This window comes from Larus michahellis, chromosome 8, assembly GCF_964199755.1.
Source record: "Larus michahellis chromosome 8, bLarMic1.1, whole genome shotgun sequence".
Classification (NCBI taxonomy): Eukaryota; Metazoa; Chordata; class Aves; order Charadriiformes; family Laridae; genus Larus; species Larus michahellis.
In genome coordinates this window covers 17422986-17435843 of record NC_133903.1, presented here as the reverse complement: position 1 = coordinate 17435843, position 12858 = coordinate 17422986, and the positions used below count along the sequence as shown (strand labels likewise).

The 12858-nt window shown below is 45.2% G+C and overlaps 1 protein-coding gene across 7 annotated transcripts in view; it reads right to left on the bottom strand.

The window, feature by feature from the left end:
- Positions 1-12858, bottom strand: part of DNAAF8 (dynein axonemal assembly factor 8) — a 96519-nt gene that overhangs the window by 40529 nt on the left and 43132 nt on the right. For all 7 annotated transcript variants that reach the window (XR_012588796.1, XM_074598301.1, XM_074598304.1 and 4 more), the window contains 3 exons: positions 6677-6793; positions 4287-4431; positions 1834-2131 (listed from right to left, as the gene is read on the bottom strand). Coding sequence is in view for 6 of the 7 variants with exons in the window: in XM_074598301.1 (XP_074454402.1) it covers positions 1834-2131; positions 4287-4431; positions 6677-6793 (560 nt within the window). In the remaining variant the exon portion in view is untranslated. The remainder of the gene's footprint in view (positions 1-1833; positions 2132-4286; positions 4432-6676; positions 6794-12858) is intronic.

Sequence of the window (12858 nt, the reverse complement as noted above, 5' to 3'; positions counted from 1 at the left end):
AAAGTGATGAGAGTTACTGTTGATGGCGCAGCAGAACTGAACTCTAACACACAACGCTTCCACGAGCATCAGATTAATTCTACATGGGTGCACTTTGCCACTCTGCAGAAAGCACCGACAGGACCGCAGACTATCTCACCTCCAGCCTGCTGCCACTGACACAGTGTGCCATGCTGCACCCAGCATCCAGGATCACAAGGGATCTTTAAAAACCTGTCCAGAACTTGCAGTTGCACGGCCTTGTCCGAGCTTTCTGCGGGGGAGTTTCAATCCAGCATCCTTTATTCATTTCAGCAACATTAAAAGGAGATGCCCAGGGCCTGAAAACCCCAGCGTAGAGGCTGGCATCCCCTGTGATTACACAGGCCAGTGTGACAAGCACGACAGTCAGGGAGCGGGGATACGTAGTTTGGTATTTTCCCAGTTGGTGGAAATTCCTTGAAGCCCTAAGTCAAATCTTTTGATAAAGCACTGTAAAATAAATGCTTCAAGCCACAGATCTACCTGTGCTTGGAAGAACCCCAGTGGTGTCTTTCAGCAGCCAAAAAGAGAAAAGTGCCTCTTTTCTTCCCTCTGCAGGCCAGACTACTCTCATCCTCCAGAGGAAAGGGACCTTTGAGTGCAGCAGAGCCCTTCATTTACGCACACAGGATTAAATGTGCTTCCTGCGTCCTCAGGTTCGAGTCTCTGTCCAGGAAGTTGCAAGATCATCAGGAAGGGAAGTGATGGTTTTGTGCTGTAGAAAGCACTCATCTTCATCAAGGAAAAACTGCAGAGAGGTTTGGGAAAAGAGTGCTGGGAAGGAGCGCAAGAGAGTCCAAGCTACTGATCCAGCCTTTCCTCTGCCTCGGTGGCGGTGGTGTGCAAGGGCTGCTCAGTGCCAACTTCCACAGCTCTGCTCCCTGCCACTGTCCCCTTTCCCTCACGCACCCCTGCTCTGCAGAGCAAGGCCAACTGCAGGCATTCTGGCAGCCCAACATCAATGTTATAAACCAGATTAAAGATTAAAAAACAGTAGGTAAATCAATTTCTGTCCAAAACAGAAAAAGTGAGTCTGTGGGAGCTGTAGCCCCCTCTCCCTGTAGCACTAGGCAGCAGAGCACAGGCGGTCTGGGTTCCATGATGGATTCATAGATGGCTCAAAAGCCCCGTTCCCTCTGCGGCCATATCCAGACCCATCTGACAGCGAGATTCCCAACTCCTGCATGTCAGTTATTCCCAGCACTTTTTGGCACCTTACTCCTATATCATCAGCTCCTAAATTGCATTTCTCATGCTGTTTGCTAGAGTTAAAAGTTTATAATCCACCCTTCATTTTCACACACCTCTGTCATAATCCTCCAAAGAGCCTTTTCCACCTGAAGCCCCTTATCTCTAATCGGTTGATATGGAAAGGACACAGGGCAAAGCTAGAGCAGAGCTTTCTAGCAAAGGGCCACACTTCTGCAGCACCAGGCACAGCTGGAGGAGGTCTCAAATCAGTCTGATCAGATGTTTCAGGCACAGAGGGCCCAAGAGCAGGTGCTGCAAGTGTATGGACTACAGACCTAGCTACCAGGGAACAAGTGATGAGAAGCAACTGCAGAAGTCCCACACCCAACACCTTGACACACCTATTACATGCTGCAGAGGAGACAGTCCCGTGAGAGAGGGACTTTTGTAGACTCTAGTAACTGGTTTGGAAATATAAAAGTCTGTTCCCACCCTGCACTCTCATTCACTGAAACCTTCAGCAGAAGTAAAGACAGAGTACACTGGCTGTGTGCCTGCCTGGCCTCCATGTCCCACTGCCTGTGACAGCCACCACACTTCAAATACACCCAGGGCCATCACCTTGCTGTGCTGCTGCACCGGGAAGCCGGATCCAGGACACCAGCAACCCTCCCTCCAAACCAGAGGCACAGCTCCCTGTGCACACGGCTGTCCAGGTGGGGCAGGTAGAGAAGAGGCTCCGCTTGGCTCCTGCAGTAGATGGCATTGATGGAACCGCAGTCCGTCACACTCGCCAGCTGGGGGTCAGATGGCCCGAAGACATTCTGTAAGGTGCTACGTGCTTTAGGCCCCCTCACGCCTAATGCCAGCACTGGTGGCACCTTGCCGGGCTTTGAAGTATAGGAAGAAGGGAGCTTTTCTGTGAAAGACAACATACACATGACTAAAACATGGAACAACCCGCCCCAAGGTCATTCATTCCACTCAAGTGCTCCTTTCAGACTTAGTCAAAATAACCTACTGGTTACCTGTCCTGGGGGTGACATGCTGGCAACCAGCTGCACGTGTTTACCCAAGAGCAAATCTGAGATTATTCAAGGTAGTCTGTTAAAGAAAGAGGAGTCTGTTGCCTCATACTTGCTGTGGAAAGGAGCGTGCCCAGGGTTAGTTACTAGAGAGCGGCTGAACCACTAGAAGTCAGCACTTTAACTTCTTGTGGAAGTTGCTCATGCCCCCAAGGAAAGTTGGGGGATTGAAGGCAAGACATGAGAAGAACCTGGGCCTGAGGAGAGGGATGTTTTCTGTAATTTTCATTAGAGATGGGAAAACTGGGAATGGGGTCACAAACTGGAAATTTGTGGACTTCTGTTCTAGATTATTTCCTTCTGCATCAAATAGAGATTTTGTGCTATGTTGTAAGATGATGTAGCCAGGCAAATATTTGACTAGCTGCCCTTATTCCCCTGCCAGGACTTGAACTGTGGCTTCCCTTATTTTCTGCAAAAACTCTTCCCCATGTCTCTGGCAAACCTTTCTCCATGTCTACTGTCAGCATGGTTGGGGTCCAATAAATAACCCCAGAAAAAGAGCAAGTTTGGCTCCTCCACAGTTCTTGCCGCAGATGTTACAAAAAGCAGCAAGGTGTGTCATTTTCTTCCCTGAGGTTTAAAAACATATTCAATTACATCATTTGTTGCATAAGAATCAGAAGCCAGAAGACAAGTCTGCAGAGCAGGTAGATAATGGAGAAACTAGCTGTAAATATTTAAAATAATCATTTTTAAGTTTTCAAGCTAAGGGTAAAAATCTAATTTACAAACTCATACAGCAGTTTTCAGCTCAAATGAATTGTCTCTTCGTATGAAATGTTCCTAAATAATGGTGCATGGTACAGAGCATTGAAGCACATCTGCTGCCTGTCATCTCCTAATGACTGGTGATTTTATGGTTTTCTTATTCATTTCTGGAGTCCTTCTTCATTTCTCCAGCTATCAGTACAAATGTATTACGTGCACAGCGCTGAGCCAACTCCGACTGCAATCCCATTTCTAAGGCAGTCCGCTCCTATTGTTTTCAAATGGAAAAAGGGGGGCAGGGAAACCAAAGAATTTTTCTCCAATTAAGCTGGTCTTCGCTCACTTTCCGCATGAGGAAAAGGAAACCCATTTCTCCACTCTCAGCCTGCCTATAGCTTTCCCCAAGAGAAATGGATTGCCTGTATTCCTGATGGTGTCACATACAAAGCTTCCAGGAGAAGTTCTTGGCATAAAAGGAAGTAAAAGCAATACTATACTGCAGAGGCAATCGCTGTACTTTGCGACTAATGCAACTCCTGTTCCTCTAGGGTTATATTGCATTGGCAACTAATAATATTCCATACACGGTTTAAGACAGGCTTTATTATCTCTATTTCACAAATGGAAAAAAATAAAAACTTGAATGGTACATGCCACCATTCGTGGTGTCGAACGTTAAAGACTTAGTGATTTGAGTTCTGAGACCCATATCATTTTTGTTTACCTTATCTTCTTGGTCTCACATCTCAGACCATCTTCTATCAGCAAACATGACATTTTGGTGATGGCTTATCAGCCAACGCAACCACAGGGTGACTAGATCAGTACTTTTGCGCATGCTTCTGAAGTCCCATAGGCAATGGGATGGGGGGAATTGTGGAAGGGGAAGGCTGGATTTTCTGCAGTTAAAATCTTCAGGAAAATCAGTGAGAACTGATTTAGTAAATTTAACTCAAATAAGTCTAACTTTCGAGCTTAGGGCACTGCAATCTGGGAAAGCTCACTGCAAAGGAACAACAGCTAAAGTGGTTTGAGACACTTTTTGTATCAAGTGTTAAAAATTCAACACTGAGAACACATGGAAAGAAACAGCCCAAAACCTTTTATCATTTCTTTTGGAAAAGACACAGGAACTGATAAAGCACCCCTCCTGTAAATTCGATCCCCTCTCCCCTATGCCCACAGCACCACATCACTCTTCGCCTTAGATTTACAGATCTTTGCTTTCACCTCCATCTCGCCACATGATGGAATCTCTGGAGGAAGACTAGACCTCACCTGAGCTAGAGAGCAGCACATCCCGCTGGGGATAGAGCAGGCGGAGTCCACAGATATCCAGCCCAGAACCGAGTACCAGCTGCAACATGTGATGGGTGGCCAGGGGACTTCGGAAGAGAGTTTCAAACAGCAGCACCATGGCAACCTGAACAGCAAGAGCACATCGGAGGAATGAGCCAAATGCTTCCAAGCCCTCAATGACCACACAGCTGTATCTCTTCCACTCACCTTTAGTTCCTGTGACTTATCTACATTGGAAAGAGGCTTTTTTTATTTTATGTTTATGTGCAGTTCAGCACAGTAGGCTCTTAGCTTCAGATTGAATCATAACTATCTGTGATAATTATGAGCGAATCTATTTCTGCTGATATAATTGTGCTTTTTGTCACATAAACCTACTAGTAGAAAACCACAAGCTCTCTGGGGCAGAGACTGAAGCGTATCGCTCCTGCTGTTTAACTTTGCATACTACAGAAGGATGATTAAAACACAGAATCAATAATAATTATACAATAATAATAGACCAACTGGTTGTTTCTTTATACCTACAAAAGTGCCAACATGAAAAAAAATAAAATAAAAATATCAAAAGGCAGACACACCACTGGTACAGTCCCAAATTTACATTTGAAATCTTCTTCACCAGACGAATCCAATTCAGCCCATTCTTGCACGTAGGAAGACATACACCAACACGTACTGAATGTTTATATCCAAAAGTGAAGCAAATTACTATTATTTTCCCATCAGAAGGAACATATTGTTTCAGAAAGCAGGTGCTTTACGACGGGAAGTGGTGTGGTGCTGGGGGTAATAAATTGTCTAGCCGTACATCAGAGAAGCGTGATTGTACTGGCCTCAAATTTGTGCATGGTTCTCCTGGCTGAAAAGCAACACGACGCTATCCCCAGCAGCACGCTTTATGGCTGCAGCGAACGCCAAATGAATTCATCACTATTGGACACTTTAAATGAAATGCTACTTGCCCATAAACACATTATGGGGCTTATACCATCATGATAAATGAAGATATAAATTTACTCAAATCATAAAAAAGTAGTCTAATTAGGAATAAAAGCTCTATTTCTTTATGTTTGTCTAGCTCAAGCTCTCCTGATATTAACCCAATATTCACAGCAGCCAGTAAGGACTCTGTAGCTGGTAAGAGAGTCCCTGGGGCTTGGCTGCCCGGGCTCAGGGCCAGCTTTGATAACGCAGTGATCCAGCATTGAGAAACCTCAGTAGCTGCCTGTCTCCCCTTTGCTTGGGAGCCAGGCGCTTGGCTTTGGTCCCCGTCTGAGCTTTGTTGCAGGTATGCCTTGGTCCAGTCTCATATGTCACTGATTCTGGCTGTTCTCCTAACACGCTGATGTGACTTTCTGGCTTGGCCTTGTCACTGCGACCTCTTGGCTGGCCCTGGTTACTGCTGCTGGACCTGCTCTGCTCTTCTTGCTTGGGTAGCGTGGGACTGCACCGTGACGGTGAGGTCACCGGTCCTGCCTGCCTTGCTGTCAGACTCAGCTCCTGGCTTGCCTTCCCTTCCAGAGCATCCTGCCATTGCTGCAAGAAGGTCCGCAGGGATCCATTAACAGCAGTCGAGGAACTGTAACGAAGACATGAGGCGTTTCCCGAGCGCACCAAGTATCTTCAGCTCCTAATTGTGGACTTCAAGCATCTTCCAGGAGCAAGCCTGGTACACTCTCAGCAACTGGTTGGGCTCGCTGTGGTCTTCAGGAGGAACTTAATAAACGTGCATCTCCCTGAATCAATGCTAACAGGGAACTGAACTGTCAGATCAAAGACGCTATGGTTTGTGTTGCACAAGAGCAAAGACAGGTGAGTTACCATAGTAAAATTACATACATGGGTGGAGGTCTAGTGCAGTTTGGTATGCACTCCTAAACAGAGGTAAAGATCAGCTATTTTAAGTTACCTTAACCTCTTCTTCTGGGGTCATTAAAATAGAATTCCTTTCTACTTGTTCATACAACACACACACAGTTACTGTAGGTCAGGCAGGTAGTGCCGGAAGCTTCCAAAATTTTTTGGAATGTTTGAGTGCAAGTTGAAGTTGTGTTGTATATTGGCTTGCAGTCAAGTGGTTTTGGCTTATCAAAATTTTGTCTACTGTTACTGATTTGCACCTGGTTGGTAGCAATTTCTTCAACCCGCACATTTCATATAGTTTCATCTTCTGTGGCTCAGAGCAATCAGCACATCAATACCAATGACACAAAATACTCAGCTGATATATTTAGGTCTGAGCAAGAAATACTTCAGGATCAGTATTTGTACCAAACGTCAAGACTGAAATATTCTGGGTCACTTAATCATCTCTCAACTTCCCACATCATCCCACGAGTCAGAAAGGAGTGGTTTGGTTTTTTTACCTCAGCGTCTGTATCCCTGCAAGCCTCAATGTCGCTGCTGTTAGGGAAGTATTCTTCCTCAGTTTCAACTGTCTGCCAGTAAAATCCATTTGGCACCGCAAACACCTTCTCCACTGCCTGAAATGCACAAAGGACAGCTCTTACTTGTACGTTATCCTGAGCCCTCAAAATAAAGGGCTAGGAAAAAATAGTATTTTATGGCTAGAGAGTACATAATGATGCACATTAACAGATTAACCTCATTAGTCCGGTGGTGTTACCCATCATTTTCTTTCTTACAACTGTACCACTAGTTACAATTAAGTGATATCCCAAGAATATGAACCTGCAACTGCTTCCTGAGAGTCTGAACATTCCCAGGGTCCAACCCAGGGACTCTCCAACATGCGGAGTACCCATGGACATGGACGGGAGTTGCATGCAAAAGGCACTGCAGGATCAGGCTGAGCAGCTCGAGACCTTGATTCTCCACGATCGTGCTGAGCATCCAGCAGAAAAGGGCTTTGTTAAAGGAACGCTCTAATTAACTAATCAAACAGAAAGGTAGGGAAAGAATTGCATGAACTTCTACATGCCTGTAACCAAAATAGGACATTTCTCCTGTGCTCACGTCACCACAAGTGACACATATCTGCAAGTCTTATTGTGGCACATACTCATGGATAGGCAAAAAGACTCTGGCATTTAGGTCACAGGTTTACGGAAGTGTAGCATTTCCCAATCTCAGCACCTTATTTTGTTTCTCATACATTTTCTGAGCAGCCAAGCAAGCAACTTTACAAGTGCAAGTTTAAGGATGTGTCACTCAATGAGAATGTGCTGTGACTGCATGCTCGGTAAGCAAGGCCATAGTCCAGGAACAAAGGCAGCTTTTAAGTCATATTTGTCAAGTTCTGGTTTGGGAAGAAGTGATGTTCGTAGCTATGCCACAATTGAGCATTCCAGAAATACGGATGCATTTAGGCACAGCTCACGCAGGGCAAGATTCATTCCAAGATTGAAAAAAAAAAAAAAAAAAAAACCCAACCCAAAACCCCAAAAACCCCACGTCATTTTTGAGACATAGGCTCAGGTGGAGTATCTCAGAGCGGCTTCACTATTTTTAAAGATGCTACTTTGCTTCACAGCAGTCGTTCATCTGTCCTCATCTCATGTGGACAGACCTTTTCAAGAAAGAAAAAAAGGAATTAAATTTCATCATGGTCTCATGAGGACTTCTATTATGGATAGAAAATGGACTGACTCTGCACAAAGCGTCCATTCTGGATTATGAGGTACATATAATGCTGTTTAATTGTGCAATCACCTGAGAGATTTTTTTTGCGCTGCTCGGCAAATGATAAGCACTTCATATCATTCCCCAAATGTTTAAAAACAACAACAAGAAAATGAAATTAATTTGAATAATATTAAAAACCCTCTGACATCTGCCTTTCTGCTTCAGCAACCTTTTGTGCTTTCTCCTTCCTCTATTTCCTGTGCTTCATGAAATATTTGCCTAAAAGCAGAACTGGGGATTTCACTTTTCACCCAGTTTCAGGCAACACAACTACACCAAACCAAGAGCTTTGGCATCTCTCAATGGATCTATTTTGTCCTGCAAGTCATCATTTACCAGCCTCCACTTGTGACATTACATTTGGTTGCTGTGGAAAATATCATCAAAGGAAAAGCAGGAAATTGTTGATTTCAGGGGAAACAGAAGATGTTCTCCGTTTCCAATTTTTGCTGCCAGATCCTTCATGCAACACTGGCACAATGCAGCGACCCCTACAAAAATGGGAATGCAGCAAGATCCCTGTCTTCTGGGGTTCAGGCTGTTCCTTGAACAAACCTCAAGCCTATGAACTTTCAAGAAGAAGGAAAAGGGAAGGGACAAATGCGGTCAAAACAACTCCAGCCCACATTTCCAGACAAACCTTCATGATAATCATCCAGCCCCCGTTAGGACACAGAGGATGCAAGTTGGGACTACCTTGTGAAATCCAAGGCAGCAGAATTTAGGAAGCACCTTTAGGAAGTACCACGGTGGAGGCTGTGATCCCAGGCACGCTGCCACATGGTCAGCTTCCCTCCCTGCCAGAGCAGGGATCTGGCCTCAGCTATCAGGGAATCAAGGCCTGCGGAAAATTGTTACTGTGATCTGTCATATTCTGTTCTTTCTATCAGCCAACCTGAACATGATTTCACAAAGCAGCAGAAAATGAAGCTGGAAAAGTCTTAGCTCTCCTAGAAGATCCTTCTCCTCATGGGTAAGAAAATACATATCACAGAATCATAGAATCGCTGAGGTTGGAAGGGACCTTTAAGATCCTCAAGTCCAACCATGGCTGCAGTACAGCAGTTCCTGCTTTTTCCAGTATAGGTAAAATACGCCAGTGGAGGAGAACTCCCGACACTGCCTTCCTATGCAATGCACAAGAGAAATAGGAAGAAAACAACTTTCCCATGCACATAAGAAAGAACCCACCGAGTCAGCTGGTACAATACTGAGCTGAGCCCTATTTGACACATAATGCAGAGCAACCCTCCCCAGGCAGTTGCATGATCCCACTCTTATTGAAATAATTTGGGTGATTCTCATGCTATTTATCTTAATGCTACTTTGGTGCTACTTTTAAAGTTCCACAATAAGAGAGACAGGGTAGGCGTGAGAATTGTATTGGTTTCACCTCAAGGCTGGTTCCTCTCTCACGCCTCCAACAATGTTACAGTAGCTGTAAAGCTTCTGTGCAAACACAGCAGTTGAGAAAGCCTCTCCCAGGATAGCTGATACATCACCTCCAAATGCTGACCCGGCTCTTGGCAGGGAGAAGAGGAGACTCCCTCCCCACACACTGCACAGAACAGTGAAGAGGCAGTCCAGCCTTCGAGACCTACCTGAAAATTCCTCTTCTCTAAGGCTCCACAGCCGCAGAGCACTGTAATAATCTCACCTCTCATGGTAAAGGCACTACACCAGGGAGGAAAGGTAGCCTACAGTCAGCCAATGGCAGCTACAGCAGCCCCAGGGATATTTTGACTTATACTGTGACAGGCTTCAAAACCCAGAATCATTCAACCACAGCCATTTCCACAACCATATCTCCTCTACCCCCTGCTGTTTTTTACCACACTGATATCCTCTTCATCCATACTGCTGTGACCAGAAAGAGCAGGAAGGGAGGGCATGTCCATAACCTCCCATTTGTAGTTATTCTTTTTTTGTCAATTATTCTTTTTCTTATTTCTTTTGGGATCAAAATTCTGATCTCTGCTACCTTAAAACACCTGAAAAGACCGATTTGTATCATAGCTAGGATTGAACACACATCATTTTTTCAAAGAAGGTTAAAAAGAAACCCAGAACTACTGCTTTGTTTCAGACAATATTACCAAGATGGAGCCAGACAGTTATGGGAAGGAAATTCACAGCAGAACAAAAACGTGTTGTAAAATACTGAGCAGAAACAAGAATAAGCACATTTAGAGGAGACTGGAGCTGCATGCAGCAAGACCACGAATCTTCAACTGTCATACAGAAATATGATGAAATCCAATATCTCTTCTTCTTGCTTACAGTGTATTCTGTTCTCATTTCCGACAACAAAGAAATAGCTTTTGCTGTCAGATGATCTAAGAGAGTCTTTTAAGTTGCAACGAGTCTTCTAGACTGCTTCCCAGCCACAGCAGGAAAACAGAAACTGCAGGAAGAATTTCCACGGACTCCACAATCTCATCTCTTCACACGCAAGGTACTTTCCAAGGCAAAGATCTGCTCAGCCATTATCATGATGAGAAAACACTCGGATCCCTTGGAGAAAGACACTGCATCCTCCACTACCTCCAGGGACAGATTGTAAATTCTGAATGTATATACTCTCTTCCTTTCAACTCCGCTGACCACATCAGTGGCAGCGGAGGAATCGCTATTCTCACTCTAGCAAAGCCCTCAATGCCAACACACAGGGAAGGCTCATGTGTGATGTGATACACTGAATCATGGCCCCGAATTAAGCAGCATTATCCTCAAACCCTCTCCTCTCCCCGCTGTCACGAATCCCAGTGTAGTACTCCTTGCGGAACCCAGATTAACACAAATGTGAATTTTTTTTCCTGCACGTCTTCCCTCCCCATCATTTCAGATGGCTCCAGAATTTAGTATAGGAAACGTGGAAGCACAGTAGGAAGAGCTCAGGCAGCAAAAAGGCTGGGGATAGAGAGGGTTAATTAAGAGCTTTGCCAGTGAAGATGTGCAATTCTGAGCATATTTCAGGAAGTTTGAAGATGCATCTCACTTTCCCTTGCCCCACTTCTGAATAGGGAAAGGGATATCTTAAAACACAGAAGAGAAAGGATAAGACAAAAACTTCCACCCTTTCTGCCCATTGTGTACAATACCAATGGCTAAACAGATTAGCTTGATAATTCTTTTAAGCTGCTCTTTTCTGAAATAATTAGAAATGGTCACAATTTAAATGTGAGCTATCAAATTTGAGGAAGAACGAAAAAGTATAATTCCTCCCGAAGTTATGCCTTCATCTTTGTGCTAACTCTGGTAGACATCGTTGCAACCTTTCTCCTTTTAAAGGTTAGTGTATTTTACTTACAAATACCAACGACAGCCTGAACTCCTGGCCCCGCTAAAATCCAATACAAACTCCAAAGGGACTCAACTAGGGCCAGGATGCCACCTTCCCCCTTCTGCCTCATGACAGTACAGCCATACAGCTATTCCGTGTCTGCAGCTATGGATTAATTTCTATATAGGCATATAGATGAGGCCCCAGGACTCATCTCATGTCTCACCCCCAGACGAGTCCTATCCGTGTGGAATCATCAGTCAGATGACATGCTCTCACCAAAGCTGTTGATACAACTTTATCAGGCTGCACAGCAGATCCAGGGCACCAGACACTTGAGACCTGGCCCTTAGAACCAATTCGGATAAAGGCAAGACACGAGCAAGATTCGGAAAGCAAAGGGCAGGATGAACCTGCCCTTTTGAACCTCCTGTTTTACAACTTTAGCCTGGATTTCAAACTGTCGAACTGCTGAACTTAGCGGCTGGCACCTGCCACGCTGCAAGTCTCAACATCGTCCAGGGCCTGATTTGGGGAAGCAGATGCAGAGGTGCTGTTCTGGATGTTTTATCCCTCCCTGATGCCCGTTTCAGCTACACAACAATCAAGTCTTTCAAGCTTTAGCATCAGGCTGAGCAGAAGCTTTGGAGGAGGAATGCGCAGCACTGAGCGACACGTGGATCAGGTCTAACGGCTGGCCAAATTGTGCTGCACTCCAGGTAGCTCCGTCTGCGCTCTCCTCCCACAAAACATTACATGGCCCAGCTTAGGTATTGCTTAAAGCTGCCAGTTTGCTTCTGCTCACACAGCATGGAAGGAGAAAGAGAGAACACATGGGGCAATAACCCAAAATCAAACCAGCGTGATTGCCATCACCATGAGGCACTGAACCACAGCGTACCAGCAGTTACTACAATTTGAGAGGTGTGAAAGGCAATGCCCACACAGCCAAGGGCCTGAAGAGAGCTGGGTGAAAAGCTGATGTGGCAGTAAGTAGCAGTTCTCGGAGCAAGCCTCTCATTAGCACTGAAGTTAAAAGAGGTTATAGTAAAAGACAATGGAAGATGCTGAAGCCACTCAGCAGGGCTAAGGCAACGATGCTTGTCAAAGAAATAACATCACAACATTCAAACTCTAAAGATCACAGTCTTGCTGTTGAGCCTACCCTAAAACACAGATCTGAAAGACCCTCTGGAAATGCCTCTTACCCCCTTTTCAGAGACTATACACGGAGTTAGGGCAACCACATAGAATCATAGAATTGTTAGGGTTGGAAGGGACCTTAAAGATCATCTTGTTCCAACGCCCCTGCCATGGGCAGGGACATCTCCTCCCACTAGATCAGGTTGCTCAGAGCCCCGTCCAGCCTGGCCTTAAAGACTTCCAGGGATGGGGCTTCCACCACCTCTCTGGGCAACCTGTTCCAGTGTCTCACCACCCTCAAGATGAAGAACTTCTTCCTAATGTCCAGTCTGAATCGACCCATCTCTAGTTTTAATCCATTCCCTCTAGTCCTACCATTACCTGACATCCTAAAAAGTCCCTCCCCAGCTTTCTTGTAGGCCCCCTTAAGATACTCATAGGCCACTATAAGGTCTCCCCGGAGCCTTCTTTTCTCCA